The following is a 14,029-nucleotide window of genomic DNA, read 5'->3' on the forward strand; positions in this document are numbered from 1 at the left end:
GACTTTGATAACACTGTTGGTGCAGCAGAACTCATAAACCAATGGGTATATAACAATAACTTTATAGTATAGTTGAGCATACATAAAGAAAATATAAGAAATCATTCATTGTTGTTATGTTTTAGGTTGAAAATAAAACGAATGAAAAGATCAAGGATCTTTTTCTTCAGACAGTTTCAATGCAGACACTCGTTTGGTGCTTGTCAATGCACTTTATTTCATGGTATTTAACGTATAAATATTATTAAAATTCGATAATGTTTACTGTAATGGTTGGTGAATTATTATTTAACTTCTCAACATGAATTTCAGGGCAATTGGAAAAATCAATTTGACGCAATGGACACAATTGAACGGCCTTTCCATATCGACACTCAATCTTCAGTTAACATTCCATGATGTCCCAGGAAGGCAAATTTAAATACGGCGAGAGTTCCGATCTCCAGGCTCGGGTATATAAACAGATATTAGCTCAATGTGGTTTGAACCTTCACACACTTTACCGGTTAATTGAGGAGGCTGATGGCTGGATCATGCGTCATACTTGTGTACGGGTGCTGGTTGTGTACTGGTCTGCCCATTCGCTCTCTAAGTCGTTTTAGTAAAATCAATAGTACATTGGAAAATTTTAATCATCAAATTAATTCATGATTCCTAAGAGGGTTGTGCACTCGTATACGAATTGAAAATGTATTATTTTAATAATGTATTACCTTAAGATTCAAATAAATTATTTCACTTTTATTTTAATGTAAATAGACCTTGAGTGCTCTAACAGAATTCTTTTTCTTATATCACATGCAATGATAGTCTGGCGGAGAATAGAATGTTGCCGAAACGAAAATCGATTGTTTGAATCCAGCTCGCGAGGTAGGCATCTCTTCCTTTTATTTGTCTGTTGAGCGATAACAAAATAAAGTTTACGTATATTTAAAGAGAACTGAGTGAAGAAGAGGTTTTATTTATTATCTACTGTGTGGAGAAACATATATTTTTCCATACATTAATTACATTGTTGTGGCATTGTATGTTGTAGCTATTAGAGATGAGATATGAAGGAGGCGACGCAGTATGGTGATTGTGTTGCCCAATAGATCGACGGTCTCGACGGAGTCATGCAGAAGCTGACCGACGGATACGACCTCATGTCTGAGTTGGAGAAATGAGAATTACCAAGGTTAAGGTCATTCTTCCCAAGTTCAAGATCGAAACGGAAATTGACCTTAAGGAGGTGTTGCCGCAGGTAGAGAGTATCCGCCCTGTGGAATGGGGGCGTTTGGAGAATTCCACCACGGTATCCTCTGCCTGTCGTAAGAGGCGACCAATAGGGGCCACGATGGGGGTCGTCGGCGGGCAGCAGGGGGCATTTCTGTGCATCTTTTGCTCATTTTCATTTGACCCCGGTATGGACGGAAGTTTGTAGTTGGCCTCATGCTGCCGTAGACGGCGAGGGTGTCCTTCGATGCTCAGGGGCTTCTGAGACCCCCATAGGAGACGGGCCGCAAGGCGGCACCGCGCAGGGCGGCTGCGGACGAAGAGTTTACTTTCCGTCAGAGGAAGCCCGCAGCCGTCCCTAATGCGCCGAAAGGGGCCACTGCGGAGTTTAGCTGGTAGGCCGTACGTAGGTTAGTTGTACATAGGGTTGGGACTCGGCCCGGCAGTCGCCCGAAGGTCGTCATCAAATCCGGGCGACTCAATGCCGGGCCGTAAGGCATGGTTAGCCAACATAACCGCAGTCGCCCCACGAAGGATGGGCGGTAGTAATAAAGACTTCCTCCGCGAAACCAAAAAAGGAAGGGAGTATAATTTTTCTGACGACTGTTATAAGGAATGTTATCATGTATTTTAAAGACATTGAGGAACAATTATTTTTATTCAGAACTAGCTTTGCTCGCGGCTCCGCCCGCGTCAAATAGTTTTCGGGATACATTTTCCGTTATACAAGTCACGCTTTCCCAGGATAGAAAGTAGCTTACGCCCTTTCCAGGATCTCTCTATCTCTATACCAAATTTTATCGAAATCCGTGGGGTAATTTATGATTTTAAAGCGTTCAGTCAGGCAGAGATATGTGGCTGGGGTTCTTGTTTTATGATATATTATTTAGATTTTTTTAAGAGGAACAATTCCGTCGTCCATACTTGTTACACTTTAAGTACTTAGGCAGCGCATGTAACGTAAGCTCTCATAATTAATACATTTTCCCCGTTTTGCTCATTTTCTGCTCCGCTCCTGTCGGTTGCGTGATGATATATTATAGCCTATAGCCATCCACGAACAACGACTATCCAACACTAAAATATTTTTTCAATTCGAACCAGTAGTTCCTGTGTTCAAACAAAAAAAAAAACTCTTCAGCTTTATATAATAGTATAGAAGTATAGATATGGCGTGGACTAATGCTTTTATTATCACTTCTGTTACTTATTCTAAACGCCCTTGTAAACCATTCTACAGAAAAATATTCATGTAAAAGGATTGGGTAACAATGACTGATAGCAATGTTATGTAAATAAATCTTTATGTGTACTGTCTAGTCTATATAAAATAGTAATAATATAAAATGTTTTTTAGCTCGGGATTAAAGCCATCTTTGGTCACGGCGATTTTGGTTTAAATAAGATCTTGAACACTGGTGAGCCACTGTACGTGTCCAAAGCCGTACAGAAAGTGTACATCGACGTGAACAGGCGGGCGCTAAACCGCCGCGGCCACAGAGTGAAGACATGCATGTTTCGTTTGGGTTCGTCAGGCGAAGCTACTGTAATAGATTTTTGTTGCATGTGGGGACAGTTGTGGTGTACATCGCTTTTACATTTAACCGCTTTCTAACTTCATGGGTGTTTGTTAACTTGAAATAGTTCTGAAACGACTTTTCACGCTTAAAGGATTAATTTGTCTATCTTTCAAGTCATTACGAAGATGTTCCTTTACTCTGATAATTTGCTTTGCGCTTACGAACCTACATTGCTAGAAGCAAAAAATATAGATGTAATTCTGTTTTTCTCTACAACTTGATTTCACCGAGTTTAATAAATACTGTCAAAACAGTATCAAATAAATATACTTCGGACAAGTCGTACTCAGGACTATAAGTATATATAGTATTTGGACTATAAGTCCTGTCTTCATAACTTATAAACGAGACAATTCCTTGTTTTAAATATTCCAAAAAATCCATCTAGTTTGTCATGTAAACAAATAGCGCAAGGGTAGTTAACATTCGCAAGGATAACGTTATGAGAAAAGAATGCTATTAATCTTTGTTGCTCCTGGCATAAGCGCCTTAGCCAAATCATAATCAATCATATGCTAGATGTTTTTATTACATAGATATATTATCCGAGCTCAATACTGGCAAGACGAAAGCAAGGTAATTGCCCATTCACTTAGTCAACCTCAACCACCAAAGACCCGTTTAACCCAGCGAAAAAAGTAACACAATAGTATTGAGCAGCTATCTCGCTTTTCATAATTTTTCCATACATTTAATGAATAGGGTCTTAAGTGTCTCTTTCTACACTTTTCTTTTTATTGGTCTCTGCCAACCACTGTCGCGGCTAGTCGGCTTTAACTTTTGTATTTTTATAAATAAAATGCCTTCCTGTGTTTTTTAGACGATGTACAAATTATACTCCAAATGTGAACGAAAAAAATGTTCCATTTCGTACGTTTTTTAATAAGTATACACTATGTAACTTATTTTTATCTAATATTTAGGCATTTTATTCGACTGTCATGGCCACGCCACGGGGCGGTCGACGCTCGGGCCCATTCGGGCACACGCTAGGGCTGTGGCTATAGTAAATAATGCTGTTTTATGTGCAATTATGTTGGTGTATGACGCGTCCATTTGTAAAACGTGATCATATGTACCTATAAGTTATTCTTATGATTTAATTAAAACAACCATTTTAATTACTATTGTAGCAATCGGTTTGATAAAATAAATTGGTTTACAGGAATGTCAGTAGCTGTTTTCCACTCGGCTATCATAGGAGAAGAAATGATGCCTTACTTCACGGCCGACCATCCCTTCTTAGCAGTGATCATCATTGCCGGCACGCCATTCTTGTTTGCTAGGCACCGCAGCAATGAGGAATAATTACTCTCTCTTTGGAGAACTTCAATCACGCCTAACACCTCTGAATATTGCATTTACATGACAATTATTAACGTAGGTACTAACGTTTAAAATTTTATATCTTTAGCAACACAGCATTACGTCAAGACTTTACATTCCCGCACCACAAAAGTACATAAAGGTGGATTAATTCATTTTGTCGAGCAGATCATTACGACATATTAGAATGTTGTTACAATCTACATAATATTATCTCACCCAACGAGTAAAATTACACAACGAAGAGTATATGCCCTTAAATTGTACAGTCAACTGCGATGCCACGATGTTAAATAAGTGATAGTTCATAATTTATGGATTATTACACTTTGTTACTAATTATATCTATAAATATTTTTGCAAAAGAATAACGCAGTTTATGTAAGTATTTTTCTACACATATTATAGGTACATATACTTACTGTTGTAACTATAATGTTCACTACCTACATATATAAATAACATTTTAAATTAATTATTTAATAAAGTATATATTTTTTTCTTAAGTAGGTATATAAAATTTTTGTTTTATTCCTTTTCAATATGTAAGATATTATCTGCTGCTGCAGCCAATTATATCATGAAAACTTATCAAGATATTCCTTTTGGTTTTGGCTTTAATAATATTTTCTACTAAAGGACTGCCTCTATGGTGTAGTTCTATTGCGAGCGTGGTCCGAATATCGTACTGAGGTGCCGGGTTTGAATCCCGGATTGAGCAAAGTGATTGTGAGTTTCTCTACTCAGTATCAGAGTATTCTGTGGTATTAGCCCGGAGTCTGGAATGGAGAATGCCCATTTTTGTATGATAGTTGGGCTAAGCTTGCGTCTGTACAAAACCTTCACTAAACAATAGGAAATATATTCCTATTTTATATAAATTGAAAACTGGGAATTTGGAGTAATCACAATTTTTATAGCTCGGTTATTTTGAGGTTAAGTATGGACTGCAATAACGTGCGGTAGAAAGTAGGTACTGTAGTGTACTGGCTGGTACGTTTTTCTTAATATAATGTTTTGTTTCAAAGAAATGTCAGTTTGTAAATAAATGGATTCCGAAGTACAAACTCAGAATATTATTTCCATGTTTTCTGGAATTCTACAGTGGCGACGAGGAAAATTGAGAACATATTGTATGTAAGTTATCTCGGAGGAAGGGTATAGCGTGTTAAAATGTCGATTGGAAAGGTATCAAAATTCGACGTACAAAATGGTACGTGGTCAACATATATAGACCGACTGGAAATGTATTTCAAAGTAAATAATGTGAAAGAAGACATGAGGTTACCAACTTTAATTGCTGTAATGGGCGAAGAGGCCTATGAACTATTAGTCAATTTATCCAGTCCGAAAAAAACCCTCAGAATCCGAGTACGAAAAGTGGTGGAGCAGATGCGGAATCATCTGCAACCCACACCATCGCCTCTAGCGGAGCGCTATAAATTTAGGCAGAGGAGACAAGAAAGCCAAGAAACTGTTGCCGTTTACGTGGCGGAATTAAAAAAAATGGCACGTTATTGTGAATTTCGAGCAAATTTGAACGAAAATTTAAGAGATCAATTTGTCTGTGGGATTAAAGGCGAGGTGATTCGGCAGCGTCTATTTGCCGAAAACGGTATTCTGTCTTTTCCGGAAGCGGTGATGTTGGCGAGCTCATTAGAAGCGGCGGAGAGAGATGCGGCGGCTGTGATGGTTCTGAGTGCGGAAGTGACGGAATCACCGACGACTGCAGAGGGAAAAGTGCACTTACTCGCGTCGCATGAGCGTGCAAAGAAGGCTCGTGGCGGTCTTTTTGTTCACGGAAATAGCGGATCGCGGACAGGGCACAGAGTCCGCAGCACAGATTGTGGCCGATGCGGTTCTATAGATCATGGTAATGTAGACTGTAGGTACCGCGACTTCGTATGCGGAAGATGCGGAATTGTTGGTCACTTACGGCGAATGTGCCGATTTGTCGCGGCATCGAAGACTCGAGCAAGTGAAATACCAGCGGTGGCAAGATCTCAGGGTCGCACAGGAATACACCACGGCCAAGCCAATCAACGGGAAAATGCCGAAGAGCAATCGGATGTAGAAGAGAACCTTCACCAATTATGTTTAAATAATTATAAGGCGGTGAGTTTGCCCATATCCATTGATGGTTGTACTATACAAATGGAAGTAGACACGGGTTCAGCTGTGTCATGCATTAGTAAGAGCACCTATGATGCGTATTTTAATCATCTAAAACTGAAGCCGCACAAGATAGTTTTTAATTTTTATAATGGTGTAAGTATAAAACCCATAGGGGTTATTAATCCGCTAGTACGTTACAGGGAACAAACTAAACGATTAGAGTTGTTTGTAGTAAAAGGAGGTACTACCTCACTCCTAGGAAGGCAGTGGTTAACTGAACTACATATCAAAATACCACTATTTACCAATACGAATGTAAACCATTGTAATGTTGATCGGACTCATTTTAATAAAGAAATAAACTTATTATTTGACAGATATAACAAGCTGTTTGATGGACGTTTGGGCCGATTCACTGGCTGTAAGGCGACGTTGAAATTACGGGAATCGGCGGTACCGGTGTTCCATCGTGCGCGGCCACTGCCTTACGCACTGCGCGACCGTGTTGACGCAGAGTTAGACAGAATGCTGCGCGATGGAATAATCGAGCCAGTCGATTGTTCCGACTGGGCGTCTCCTCTGGTACCGGTAAATAAAGCGGATGGCTCTCTGAGAATCTGTGCGGATTATAAGGCTACTGTTAATCCTATGCTATATGTAGATAGGTTTCCGTTACCGAGAATTGATGACTTATTGGTGCGCCTAGGCGGGGCTAAATATTTTCTAAGATAGATTTATCCCAGGCCTATAACCAGATAGAGTTAGATGAAACAAAAAAAATATACTGTGATAAATACTCATCGCGGCTTATTTCAGTATAATAGATTAGTTTATGGTCTAGCGTCTAGTGCGGGCATTTTTCAGCGCATAATGTGTGAATTAGTAAAGGGAATTCCTAATGTAGAGGTATTTTTAGACGATGTGATAATAGGAGGTAGCAATAAGGAGGAGCATTTGGCCGCTTTAGAAGCAGTGCTTGAGAGACTTTATATTAAAGGAATGAAATTGAAAACCGAAAAATGTGTTTTCTTAGTTGATGAAGTAAAGTATTTAGGATACGTTTTACATAAGGACGGCATTAAAACCGACCCAGCGAAATTGGAGGCGATTGATAAAATACCTAGACCGAGTAATGTTACGGAGTTGCGATCTTTTATAGGACTAATTAACTTTTACGCGAGATTCGTAAAGAATATGAGCACTATATTAGTACCGCTCTACGAATTATTCAAAAGGGCAAGGTTTGGGTTTGGTCGGCCGAATGTGAACGTTCTTTTAGTAAAATTAAGCAGTTAATGATGAGTACAGAGGTTTTAGCGCATTACGACCCAAATAAGCCTCTTATTCTGACTTGTGATGCGAGTGCGCGTGGAGTTGGAGCGGTGCTATCGCAACCGGCGGCAAGCGGAACGGGAGAGCGCCCGATAGCTTATGTATCGCGCACTCTTACCGACGCGGAAAAGAATTACTCTCAAATACATCGTGAAGCGTTGGCAATAATATTCGGGGTCAAAAAGTTTCACCAGTATTTGTATGGGCGTCATTTTCTCTTGAGAACGGACCATAAGCCGTTGGTATCGATCTTCGGCCCTCATAAAGGAATTCCAACGATGGTAGCTAGTCGTATGCAAAGGTGGGCTATCATTTTATCTGCTTATGATTTTGAAATAGAGTATGTTAGGTCGGAGAGAAATGGTGCCGACGGGTTGTCGCGTTTACCGATAAATAGTAAGCAAGATGTCACTGTGCCGGAACAAACTTATTTGCATTTTGTTCAACAGGCTTTATTGTTAGATTATAAAGAGTTAAAACTACAGACTAGTAAGGATCCGGTTTTATCGAGGATATTGAGTTTTTTGCGCGATGGTTGGCCAAGAGACTGTGATATCGAAGAGTTTAGACCTTATTTTAATCGGAAAGATGAACTCTATGAAGAATTGAGTTGCGTGTTGTGGGGGCATAGATTATTGATTCCGGTGAAGTGTAGGGAAAAAGTTTTGAGGATGCTCCATGAGCCCCATATGGGTATAGTTAAATCCAAGGCTATGGCTCGTAGTTACGTATGGTGGCCCGGACTTGATGAAGAAATAGAGCGCATGTGTCGTAGTTGTGAGATATGTGCTGCTCAGGCGGATGCTCCGCCGCGGCAAACTCCGAGTATGTGGCCGTGGCCGAATCATCCATGGACCAGGCTGCATTTAGATTTCATGGGGCCCATATTTGGGAAAACATACTTGATCGTAGTGGACGCTACATCTAAATGGACGGAACTTTTCCATATGAGTAATACAACAGGACCGAAGGTCATAGATAAGTTATGTGAACTTTTAGCAGATGGGGCCTACCCAAGCAGATCGTTACGGATAATGGGCCCCAGTTTACGTGCAATGAGTTTGGTAGTTTCCTTAAATCTAATGGTATAGATCACGTTTTTTCGGCGCTATATCATCCTTCCTCAAACGGTCTCGCGGAAAATGCAGTGCGATCCTTAAAGAAGGTTATTAAGAAAGCAGTGCAGGCTAAGGAAGAAGTTGATAAAGCACTTTATACTTATCTTTTACACTATAGAAATACTGCGCATTCGACTACGGGAGAAAGCCCTGCAATGTTAATGTTAGGTAGACGGTTACGGACGAAGTTAGACGTTTTAAGGCCAGACAGGGAGAATTTTGTAAGGAAAGCTCAGCAACGGCAAAGTGGAGCTAGAAAAGGGGTACACAGATCTTTCGATCAGGGTGAAGAGGTATGGTACCGTCAGTATTTGAGTGGAGACAAATGGGTCTCAGGCAAAATTCATAGATGTTTAGGGAATACTGATTACGAGATTGTAGGCAGCCGGGGAGAGTTAGTTCACAGGCATATAGACCAAATTAAAAGGAAGTTTCATAAAAATGAAAACCAAATTAGGAAGGAGAACGCTAGTTTATCCCTAGCGATTCCAATGAAAAGGGTGTCTCAACTTCCTAGTGCAGGATTAAGGTCAGCACTAGGTTCAGAGCCAGCCACTTTATCATCGGTGCAGGGGCAGAGAGTGTGCGATTCCGCAATTCATACTCCGGTCAGTAGACCGATCGCGACGCGGTCTCCGTTAGTGGAACTTCAGGGTAGTGCCACCCCGCTATCACCTGAATTTCAGGACGCCTTACCGTATGAGCCAACGACTCCACGTCCCAGGCAACGCCCTATTAGGCAGTGTAGATTGACAAACGTTCCTGATTATAGAATGTGAGGTATTATCATTTTAAGTTGTAGAGTTGAGTGTTTTGTTAATTTAGTATGGAGGAGTGTAGTGTACTGGCTGGTACGTTTTTCTTAATATAATGTTTTGTTTCAAAGAAATGTCAGTTTGTAAATAAATGGATTCCGAAGTACAAACTCAGAATATTATTTCCATGTTTTCTGGAATTCTACAGGTACCTACGTGTCTAATTAAGTTCAACATTGCAGTAAGTAGTAGTATATAAGTACTAGTTATTGCTATAAAAAATTATTGCACATTTATTTATTTATTTATTTATTTATCACAAATTAATGTAAGTTTACAGTACTGACACCAAAACACTTACATTTTCATTAACAAAAATTTTAAACATAAAATTTAACAAATATAAACTCTATAAAACAAAGGATATCATTATTTCTTAACAAAAATTAAATTATTAAAAACTTAATACCTATACATATACTATGTGCACTTATTATAAACTATCTAGGAACAGCTTAATTACATTATATATATGGCGGGGTTTGTCATGAAAAGGTCTAGATCTGCGTGTTGAGCGTGCATAGCGTTGAGTAGTGCGACGGCGCGGGCGGTAGGCGCCGCAGCACCGCGGTGCGTGCGCACCCCTCGTGGCGCCGCGAACATCCTTCTGCGCCGACGTGGACCATCTGCGCTCTCCGCCCCGACCAGAAATCGAGCCGGAATGCAAGCTGGAGCCACTTGTTCTAACGTGGTCGGATTGTCCACCTTGTTTATAAGGAGATGGTAGTAGTGGACTAAAAGTAACAGCTTCCGCCTATACTCCAGCGTATTTAGCCCCACCATCCCCGTTATAAACAAAGATGGGTACAGATATGGATAATACCCATACATTCGCTTGTACAAGTATCGGGCGAATTTTTTTTGAATTCGTTCGATTCCTAAAGTATATATACTTTGGTATGGATCCCAGACCAATGCATTATATTCGAGTCTACTGCGCACATACGCTTTGTATAGCGTTAAAGCAACTCTACAACTATCAAACGTGGAACATACCCTTATTACAAACCCGAGAATTTTACTGGCACTTTCGCAGGTAGATATTATATGCTGCCTAAAGTCCAATCTTGAGTCCAGTAACAGTCCTAAATCTTTTATTTTATCTACCCGTTCTATCCTATTATCATTGATAGTATAGTTAAACGTAAGTGGTCGGCGCACGCGTGTAAATGTAATTACTTTACATTTTGATTCATTGAAATGTAGGAGATTTGCTTCACTCCATGCGACAATAGCATTTATGTCATTTTGAATGGCTTTGCAATCATCAAGCCCACTTACAGCCGAATACAACTTTAAGTCATCCGCAAATAGTAAACAGCGAGAAGTGTTGACTGACGTCGGCAAATCGTTTATCATAATCAAAAATTGTGTCGGCCCCAGCGTACTGCCCTGGCTGACCCCTGATCTAGTATAGAAACTACCAGACTCCTACCCGCTCAACCGCACGTATTGAGTTCGATTTCGCAAATAAGATGCGAAAAATTCCAATAATTTAGGTGTAAAACCTACTGAAGACATTTTTGAAAGGAGAATATCATTATCAACGATATCGAATGCTTTTTTAAAATCAAAATAGGCGGTGTCCACTTGTCTCCCCGCGTCCATTTGTATTGTTATATAGTCAACAAAATTAATGTGAGTAGTGGCTGTCGAGCGACATGCTCTAAAGCCATGTTGCTCGTCGGCAATGTGGGTGACGATTTGCTGCCTTATGCTGTGATCCAAAATCGACTCAAACACTTTAGCAAAAACCGAAAGCACTGCTATTAGTCTGTACATAGTAACATGTTTACTCGGACTGCCCTTAGGTATTGGTGTTACTCTAGAAGTTTTCCACCTCAACGGATACCTCGCCATATCCAAAGATAGGTTGTACAGATACAATAGCGGCTCCGCCAGTATTGAGATACAATCCTTTACCAGAAAAGGTGGGATCTCATCTGGACCAGAGGCAGAATGTGGTTTAAGGCGAGCGACTGCCCGTCGTAATTCTGCCGAGGTTATGTTGTTGATAATAACCTGAGCGGAGTTGTTAACAGTATTTCTTTGTACTGCATTATAATCTAATTTGGGTTCATCGGGATGAAAAACTGAACTAAAATAAGTGGCAAATGCATTTGCAGCATTCTGGCCTGTTACTGAGCGGCCATCATATTCATATTCAGATATTATCTGTTTGGTGCTTCGCTTATCTTTAATATACTGCCAAAATGTTTTTGGATCATTTGCTATATTTCGTTCAACTGTTCTGATATATGAGTCATAAGCAGATTTTAACAAAAACTTTACATGGGTTCTATAGAACCTAAATAATTCCCTATTAAATTGTTTTCCTTCGGTCTTGTACTTCATGTGATGATAATATTTACGTTTGATATTATTTATAATTTCAGCAGTATACCATGATGGATATGTGAATTGACGTTTTCCTAAAGTGTGTTTTTTTAACGGCACGAATTTATTTATATTGTAATTTAGTCTAGTGTAAAAAATATCCAAGGCAAGATCAATGTCCGATTCATTATATAAGTCAGTCCAATCCATATCTGTTAGTGAAGCGTATAGTGTATACAAATCACCCCTGCGAAAGTTCCAATTTGGTGCAGATGCTGGATGGCGATGCGAGGTTGTTAGTAATGGCAGCGTTCTTACTGGTCCGCGCGGAAATTTTACAATAAGAAACAGTGGAGGGTGATACTTGTCCGGCGGCACCAGTTCCTCGTCACTGGCATATACGCGTACATGGTCATTCCCGAGCCCACTCAACACTAGATCTAATAGACCTCCATATTCGTTTAATATATTATTATACTGGTTGCAATGACAAAATTCTTTAAAATAATTGAATTGGATTTTTACATTTGTACTACATGAATTAAGGTTAAAATCGCCTAATATAATAAATTCTAGTGACGCGTACTTACAAATAACATTTTCAATACAAGTTAAAACACTTAAATATTGTTCTTCATTATATCTAGGCGGCAAGTATACTACAACAACCAAAAATTTTATATTTTTCCATGTAATTATTGCAATGAGTAACTCTTTATCATCTGTTACCTCATAGAAGTCTGTGACCATGGACACCGAGTATGAATTCTTTACCGCCAATAGAACTCCACCCCAGCCAACGTCATCAGCTCTATCTTTTCTAAGCACAGTATATCCATCGGAGAAAAGTTCCCCATCACATATAGAACTAGTTAAAAACGTTTCGGTGAGGGCTATAATGTCTGCATCAATGATAGGTATGTTCTTATTAACCAACGCAGTTTTAGATCGTAGCCCCCTCACATTCTGATAATAGCATTTTATACTTTTAGTTGGATTTTTTCCCCTCTTGGCTCTTTTTCGAGCGAAAATTCTTACATTATTTTCCCCTAACTTTAATCGCCCTTATAAGAAACTGATAGGTACCTACCAACATATTTGATAAGACGAAACTTCAATACAACTTCTAAAATAGTGTGGCGGAATATCCGTTTTATTGCTTTCGCTATCGTTTGCTGCCTGACCTTTTGTGTACTTAAGTATATATTTTTCTGAGTTACGACTAAGTATTACATGGAATACTTAATCTTTATTTCCACCTACCATTACTTCACTCTACTATAGCATCAACACATATTGTAGTATAGATTCAGCGTACGCTTATTCAGTGTTTATGACCGGTCGCCTGCATGACGCCAACTCTCTTTGGAGGATTCCGATCCCAGGCAACTCATGTTAGAAACACTAATATAAAATGTTGCTTGGCCTGGATATCGAATCTATCCAATCCAATTCACAGCCTGATTAAGGTAATAGTTAATTATCATAGGTAAGTAAGTATAGGAAAATAAAATAAGAAATACAAAATCAGATGTATATTTTTATATATATGTATATTTTTAATAGAGGCTTGGGTCTTTCAAACTAAGCAAAACAAGCCACAAGCCTAAGGAAAATATTTTACGTATAGTATTTTTCTTTATAAATGCTTCGTGAGTATATTTCTAAAAGTTCACGGCGACATAGAAAGTATGATCCCTTAATTCTAAAAACTGCCATAGAACATTATGGAACTGGGAATAAATTCAGTGGAAATACAACATGTGTACCTACCATTGATATAATTCAAAAACACATATTTTAAAAGCATAACATTCATTAAGTATATACTTAGTTAGTTATTTATTAATTGAAATTTAAAATATATTAATAACTAGCTTTTGCCCGCGGCTCCACCCGCGTTATAAAGTTTTTCAGGCTAAAGTTTTCCGTTATAAAAGTAGTAGGTTCCCGGGAGCCTACGTTCTTCCCAGGGTCTCAATCTGTCTCCATACCAAATTTCATCTTAATACGTTGGGTAGTTTTTGAGTTTAACACGTTCAGGCAGACAGATGCAGAGGGGGACTTTGTTTTATAATATATTTTTTAGAATTTTTTTAAGAGGAACAATCCTGTCATACATCATTGTTGCATAACTTTAATCGTTTACGCAGCGCACGCAACGGAAGCTCTCAAAACTAATAATTTTTAC

At 39.1% G+C, this 14,029-nt stretch overlaps 1 protein-coding gene and 1 pseudogene across 1 annotated transcript; both read left to right on the plus strand.

Annotated features, from left to right (window-relative positions):
- Positions 1 to 306: 306 nt before the first annotated feature.
- LOC119190999 lies at positions 307 to 4,103 on the plus strand (annotated as a pseudogene).
- A 1,182-nt stretch (positions 4,104 to 5,285) lies between these two features.
- On the plus strand, positions 5,286 to 9,134 carry LOC119191047 (uncharacterized protein K02A2.6-like). Its single transcript, XM_037444824.1, has 2 exons — positions 5,286 to 5,309; positions 7,811 to 9,134. Exons 1-2 carry the CDS (start codon positions 5,295 to 5,297, stop codon positions 8,657 to 8,659), a joined length of 864 nt encoding a protein of 287 aa, XP_037300721.1. The 5' UTR covers positions 5,286 to 5,294; the 3' UTR covers positions 8,660 to 9,134.
- The last annotated feature ends 4,895 nt before the right edge of the window (positions 9,135 to 14,029 follow it).

The sequence above is a fragment of the Manduca sexta genome, chromosome 28, assembly GCF_014839805.1.
Source record: "Manduca sexta isolate Smith_Timp_Sample1 chromosome 28, JHU_Msex_v1.0, whole genome shotgun sequence".
Lineage (NCBI taxonomy): Eukaryota > Metazoa > Arthropoda > Insecta > Lepidoptera > Sphingidae > Manduca > Manduca sexta.